General features: G+C 63.8%; 2 protein-coding genes across 2 annotated transcripts; both read left to right on the top strand.

Annotated features, from left to right (window-relative positions):
- Positions 1–28: 28 nt before the first annotated feature.
- MNEG_12679 (hypothetical protein) lies at positions 29–2,520 on the top strand (the record flags this gene model as incomplete). Its single annotated transcript, XM_014038850.1, has 8 exons — positions 29–43; positions 138–302; positions 570–656; positions 916–1,215; positions 1,608–1,708; positions 1,937–2,009; positions 2,232–2,318; positions 2,509–2,520. 8 exons carry the CDS (start codon positions 29–31, stop codon positions 2,518–2,520), a joined length of 840 nt encoding a protein of 279 aa, XP_013894304.1.
- A 1,958-nt stretch (positions 2,521–4,478) lies between these two features.
- MNEG_12678 (hypothetical protein) lies at positions 4,479–6,209 on the top strand (the record flags this gene model as incomplete). Its single annotated transcript, XM_014038849.1, has 7 exons — positions 4,479–4,556; positions 4,660–4,728; positions 4,878–5,011; positions 5,141–5,183; positions 5,413–5,506; positions 5,709–5,779; positions 6,042–6,209. The coding sequence occupies 7 exons, from the start codon at positions 4,479–4,481 to the stop codon at positions 6,207–6,209; spliced, it is 657 nt and encodes a 218-aa protein (XP_013894303.1).
- Positions 6,210–6,546: the final 337 nt, after the last annotated feature.

The raw sequence follows: 6,546 nt of genomic DNA, 5'->3' as shown, positions 1-6,546 counted from the left end.
GCGTCACTGCTCATGAATACCGGCCTGCATGATTGGCTTGGGTGTGGCGTTATCACAGGCCGACCATCATCTTTTGCTGACCCGGACCTCGCCTGCCCCCACCTGACGCGCGTTCCACTGCTTCTCTGCCCCCGCAGCTGACGGCTGTCAAGCTGAAGGTGGCCGCGAACAACGGCGCCCGGGTGTGGATCAACGGCGCCCTGCAGCAGGACTTCCTCAAGGCGGACAACGCCTTCAGCTACTGGACCAACACCACCGACGTGAAGCCCGGCGTGCTTGTGGCTGGCCAGAACATCATCGCCGTCCAGGCGAGGCAGGGGCGGGGCCAGGGTGGTGTGCGCGTGCCTCCGTCCACTTGACGCGTGCGCACCCACATGCACGACGTCAGTGACGTATCTGTGCAGACATGCCTTGCAGTGTGCTTGTGTGCAGACTGCCCGTGATTGCGGGCGGGATTTGCTGCGTGTTGCTCGCCACGCAGCTGGCAGTACACGGCCCGGCTTGGTCTGGAACTGCACGCGCTCATTGCTGTGCGGCCGGCCCCGCCCTGCCCCAATGTGATTCCCCAGGTGTCCAACACCGCTGGCTCCCAAGACACTGGCTTTGATTTGGACCTGGTGTACACGGCGTCAGCGCCCTTTGCGGCCAACAAAGTGGTGAGTTCCGCCCCCCTTGCAGCTGGGCTGAAAGCAGGGCAAGCCTTGCAAGCAAGCAAGAGCAGGCGCCGCCCGGTGCTCCCATCCCCGCACATCCGTGCCCCCTCCGAGCCCCGACAGCGACGGCATTGCAGAGCGTACCCCTGGCTGTTGCAGACCAGTTGCTCCTCTGTCTTTCGTCCCACCCCCCAGCTGTCCCGGCCCTGGTTGAAACGACGCTGCTTTGCTCGGGTTGGTTTACCGGCCCGCATCACCGCAGGGATGCAAGACGTTCTCCCTGTTCTCGCATCTGGAGGCGGCCGCCCCCTTTGCCACCCGCGCCAGCAAGCCCACCTGGAAGTACTTTGGCGGCGGCAAGGCCAACCCCAAGGGCCCATGGAACCAGGGCACTTTCGACGACTCAGCGTGGTCCCAGGGCGCGCCGCCGCTGGGCTTTGGCGCTGCAGCCGGCTTCAACTGGACGACGGCGCTGGCAGACAACTCGGCCGCAGTGACGAAGGGGCGCGCCGCGTACTTCTTCAGATACAAGCTGTGCCTGAGCGCCGACGTGCTGGCCTCGGTGCGACGCCCAAGGAGCGAGCACGGCGTGCCTGAACCCTGCTCGGTGCCAGCTTTGTGTCCACCCTTTGTGTCCACTTTATTTGGCAGGGCGGCGTTGCATGTGCAGGGTGTTGTGTGCCCGCGCGCTGGGGAGCGGCATGTCGGGCACCTGCTGGCTCGCAACTGCATGCAGAGCTGCCCGCACTGCGGCTGCGGTTGGGGCGGGCCCTCGAATCTCACGCACACGTGCCCCTTTGCCGCGTGTGGGCACGCCCTGCCTCCCTGCACCGCACCACCATCCCGCCCGCCTCTCTCGGTGCGTGCCGAGCTGTGCGACCCCCTTACACGGCCGCCTGCCAGCAGCCGTAGGCCTCAAACAACACCCCGCCCGCGCCCACACTGTGATCGCAGATCGGTACCCCTACGCTGACCGTGCTTTCGAACGACGGCGCCCAGATCTTTGTGAACAAGGCCTCTGTCTTCAATGATTTCACGAAAGACCACGCCCCAACGTGCGCCGCTCCCACCGCACGACGAGCGCCTGCGGCCGGCCGCCGTCGTGAACTTTGCCCGCAAGACAACGCACGCTCCCTGCTGCTGTCGCAGCTCTCCGGATGGCGCGGCGCTGCACGCGAACAGTCGCCATTGGCCGTGCGTGACAAACAAGCAGACCCTAGACCCGATCTCACAGCCAATCTGTGCAATTTGGCTATCCTGCGAACCACTACTTTTCTGCCCAGGTATTGGAACACTGTCAAGTTGCTGACAAAGAAGAAGCTGCTTGTGGCCGGCACCAACATCATCGCGGCAAAGGTGCGCACATGCGATGGACAGGATTGATAGCAGCCAAGTTGCACATCGTGACCGAACAGGAGCGATACGTAGGCCCGGCACGTACAGATTCGGCTGCGTGATGACGCAATTGCCACGTGTTTACGGCCTGAGAATTGCAACCAGGCCGCCAGCTCTGCAGCCATTTGTGTTCCTTGAGTTTCTTGTGTGCAAACCTGCCCACGACCCACTGCCTCCCTCCAGGTGTCCAACGCGGCGGGGTCCACCGACAGCGGTTTTGACCTGGACATCACTTACCTCTCACACGCGCCCCTGGCCGCCTCGCCCTCGGTGCGTCCGCCTCCCCGCCCCTCCGCCCTGCCTCTATGCTTTCTTGCTAGTGCTCACAACTGCCAAGCTTCGCAGCCGCCGGGGCGCGGGCCTGTCGGCGACAGGTGTGCGGTTTTGCAGTGCTTGGCGCGGGCAACGCATACGCCTCGCACTCAAGTCCGCCCGCGGCCACTTTCCTTTTCTCCCGCAGGTCTGTGCTTGATTTGGGGCCGGAGGCTGATCCCTTCAGGCTGCAACAATGCAAGGATGGGGGGCGGGCCCAGCGTGCTCCACTTGTGATGGAGATTCCAGAATTCCTCACTACTGCGTGCACACAGGGCGCACGTGGATGCAAGCAAGGGCCAGCTGACGAGGGCCGGATTGTGCGCCGTCAACCGCTTGCTTTAGGGTCCGAAGCGTTTGGGGTGCAGGCAACCGAGAGCGGCTGCTGCTGGCCGTATGGATCGGCCCTGCCTTATGCCAATAATGTCTTTGCAGCACTGCACTAAGTGGGTGTCCTGTCTAAGCAAGAGCTGAGCTCACATGTTTTGGTGCTGCCCCACTCCAAAAAGTATGACAGACGCGATGTGTTGGCTGCTCTGCTGGCTATGCGCGATATCAAACTGCACGTGGCCGGAATGTGTGGCGCCGTCTTGCTGTCGACGCGCTCTTCTGTCATCACTCTCGCACCTCACGACCGGGGCTCTGCGCTGTGGCGGCGCTTGTCGCCACGGGGCGATCCCTGTACGCGCCTCGTCCCACAGGTGCTGCTGACCGCTTTGTGTCTCTGATGGCCTGTCAGTTCTCGACAAAACACCGATTGCTGCTGGATTGAATTGTGAACATACAGGCACAAGGGTGCAGCCTTCAACTGCTGTCTGGCGCACACATAGCGCCCTGTTGCCGCACCCACACCTTCACACATCTACATTCGTCATACCCACGCGCATGCGTGCTTGTGCATGAGCACATGCAGTGATGCGCGCATCCACATGGCGCTTGAAGTGCTGTTGCTATGCTTGATCATCGTCACACGCGCCAGACTGCCCGCTCTGTCCTGCTTTCAGTGTTGCGAGGGCACTTGCCCCCCCCCCCTGCTTGCCTACCGCCAGACCTGCCGGTCTGTCGGGTGCAACCACTGTGACACCCCTGCCGGGCACAGCAACACCCAGCCCCGGCGCTTTGCCCCATTCGTTTTTCGGCGTTGCTCGCTCGACCGAGTGGCGGGGCCAACCTCGCAGCCCCACCTGACAATTTGCTTCCCGGCCGGCGTTTGCTCAATTGAGAACTTGCCTTTGGTAATGTGATGTCCCCCTTTGCGTATGCAGTGGCAAGTTTCGTGCTGTCGGCGTTGAGCAGCACTCGGTTTACCTGTGTGGGGGAGTCTGTAATGTGGCGCATACAAAGGTGTGCATCCGGTTTGGCCAATCTTATTGCGAGATTCGCAAGAACCTTATTTGAGGGGTTCAGCAGACCAGAGTCCCACTGTCACTGCATTCACGTCCGCCGCTGCAAGCGACTGAGGAGGGGCGGCGTGGTCCCTCTCAATGATGACCCTGCATGGTGAGCCGCAGCCTGGCCCAACTGCTTTGCCAACCACACGCGCCAAAAGTGGTGGTGAGCTGGTGTCAAGTTTCACCTCTTGACATCTTTTCAGGCAGAATAAGTGAGCTAGGAGGATCTTGCACCCCTGCCGCCCCTGCGCATCACAGCGGGCTGCGATATAAGATTGTGCACCAAAGGTAAGGCGATGGGTATGGGGGTCTTGTAGGCCGTCCTGGACAAATTTGCAGTCGTGTTGCACGGTGGGGCATGGCCCCGGGGAGGGGGGGGGATCGGGGATGCGTTGTGTTTCTACCTCAGAAGTCCAGACCACGGGTGACAAGGGGCCGCAGAGGCTCTGATTGGCTGAGAAAGGACAGCATGCGGGTTTGAGCTTCAGAATGGCTGAGACTAGTTGTGCTTTGGCATCAGTGGGTGACTGCATGGCGACTGTACGGTGCGGACAATGACAAGCAGCTGGACAGCGGTGAAACGTCGGAGGATCGAGTGACTCTGTTTGAAAGGCCCGAGGCCGCCGTGCCGGTTTTTGGTCGTGAAATTGGTTTTCACGCAGTCCAGTCAATGCCGCACCGCTAATCCCGGGCGCATCGCTGACGCTTGATGATCTGATTGGCTCAAATGGACACGGCAACGCCTGAACTCGGTCGCAATGACCTTTTATTCATTAAAAAGCAGCTGAAAGCCGCAGAGAGCAAGGTGCGGGGGCAACCACGATTCCGGTGACACGCAATTCACGGTCTGTCGCCTGTGAGGCAATTGACGGTCCTCACTGACACGGTGGTGGCACGTCGAATTACAGGTTCTGTACCTCAGCAGCGAGCGTGAAGCCCTCAAGCGGCTCGTAACGGACTATGAAGGCCAACGCCAGGTGCGATCCCATCTGTCGCGGCGGCAGGTGCGCGGGGGAGCAGGCGAAGCACGGCCCCGCCAGCAGCGTATAGCGATTCAGATGGCAGGCTCTTCACCTCAATATACACCCCCTCTTGTACATCCAATTGAACCCCCACCCACCTGCAGGCGGCGCTGGACGCGCTGCGCGATTACCGCGAGGTGTCAGACGCCTCCGCGGCAGCCCACGCGGAGCAGGAGGCGGCGCTGCGTTCGCGCATTACAGAGCTTGAGAAGCAGGCCGGCACCACCCAGCGCGTCAGGTGTGTCGCGTGTGGATGGGGGCCTTCCTGAGCGTCGCTCACCGGGGCCGCTCCACGGCACCAACTAGCTTTCGGCAGCCCCAACATTGGAGCCTGTTGCTACGCTGCGTGCGCTCGGTCCTGCCGCAGGACGAGCCTGCATGCGACGACGGCGGAGCTGGAGGCGACGCAGGTCAGGCGCTCGCGTTCGCACGCGGCGCACGCGGGCGCAGCGCTCGGCCGCGGGGCCCTGCATCGCCCTGCGCCGCGCCTGGAGCGCCCCCGCTCCACCTACAACGCAGCCCGAGCCCGCCTGGAGCTTGCTGATGTCACCGCCGCACAGAGCCCTTGCTGCCCCCATTGCTGACGTGGATGCATGCCCGACTGACTTTTTTCACGCATATTTGACCCTGTTTGACCAGGTCGAGGTCGAGCGCGTGACCGCGCAGCTGCAGGACGAGCAGGCCGCCGCCGCCGAGCGCGCGGCGGCGCGCCAGCAGCTGCAGCAGATTGCCGGTGGGTCCAAGCTGCAGCCAGGACCGCCGCCCAGGGCCAGGGGCCGATCGGGGCTGCCTCTATCATTGCGGGAGCCCTCGCAGCTGAGTTTGTTGCGTGCTTGGGTTGGGCCAGAAATCAGGCGCCTGCAGCGACGGCGGGGCAGGCGGGCCGCAGGGTGGGTTGATAACATCCGCTCCTCTTGTGCCCCTTGCGACCGCAGCGGGCAAGAGCCAGCTCGCAGAGGCGCAGCAGGCGCTGGCAGACAAGGAGCGGGAGCTCGAGCGCAAGCAGGTGCGCGAGGGGTGGCTGTCCTGCCCAAGGGGTGCCGCCGCGCTCACGTGCACACCCAGTACACCGTGGTGGTTCCTTCAGCTCGACCCCGTGACACCTGCGTGCGTGGAGTGCCGCCGCTGCAAGACGCCCCGCCTGCGGGCGCTCGTCGCTTTGCAGCAAACCAGCCGGTTTGCTGCAACGCCGCCTCTTTGGCAAATCCCGCCACTCGGCTAGCTGAATCCCCCAATCCTAAACCCTAAACCCTGAAACATTTGACCAGTTTGACCTGGACAAGGCTCAGGGGGAGGTGGGCCGGCTGCGGGCCCGCGCGGAAGCCGAGCAGGCGCGGCTCGACGCGCGAGAGGCGCGCCTGGCCGCGCTCGAGGTCGCGCTTCAGGTGAGGCGGCGGGCACATTGGACGGCGGGCGGCCGGTTGACGCGTGCTTGATTGACAGTGGCAGCGGCGAGGCGGGAGGCGGCGGCGCCCCGCTGGCGGCGCAGCCGGGAGAGCCGGCGAGGAGCCTGCTGAACGGCTGGGTTGGGGGCGTCGGCTTGAAGCGCGGCGCAGCCACGCGCCCATACTTGGCCGCATCACCAACGACACGATTTGATCGTTAAAAACTGCGTCACAGGACGGCCACAGCAAGCTCAGCGCGCGCCAGGCCGACGCCGACGCCGCGGCTGCCGCGGTCAACAAGCAGCGCGCGGCGCTTGACCAGGCCTCCGCCCGCGCCGCCGCGCGCGACGCGGCCGCCGCGGCCGCCGAGCTCGCCGCCGCGCGGCGC

The sequence above is a fragment of the Monoraphidium neglectum genome (genome assembly GCF_000611645.1).
Source record: "Monoraphidium neglectum strain SAG 48.87 unplaced genomic scaffold scaffold03372, whole genome shotgun sequence".
NCBI classification, from domain to species: Eukaryota; Viridiplantae; Chlorophyta; class Chlorophyceae; order Sphaeropleales; family Selenastraceae; genus Monoraphidium; species Monoraphidium neglectum.
The sequence above is the reverse complement of the archived record's forward strand: the minus strand, read 5'-3'. Positions and strand labels throughout refer to the sequence as shown.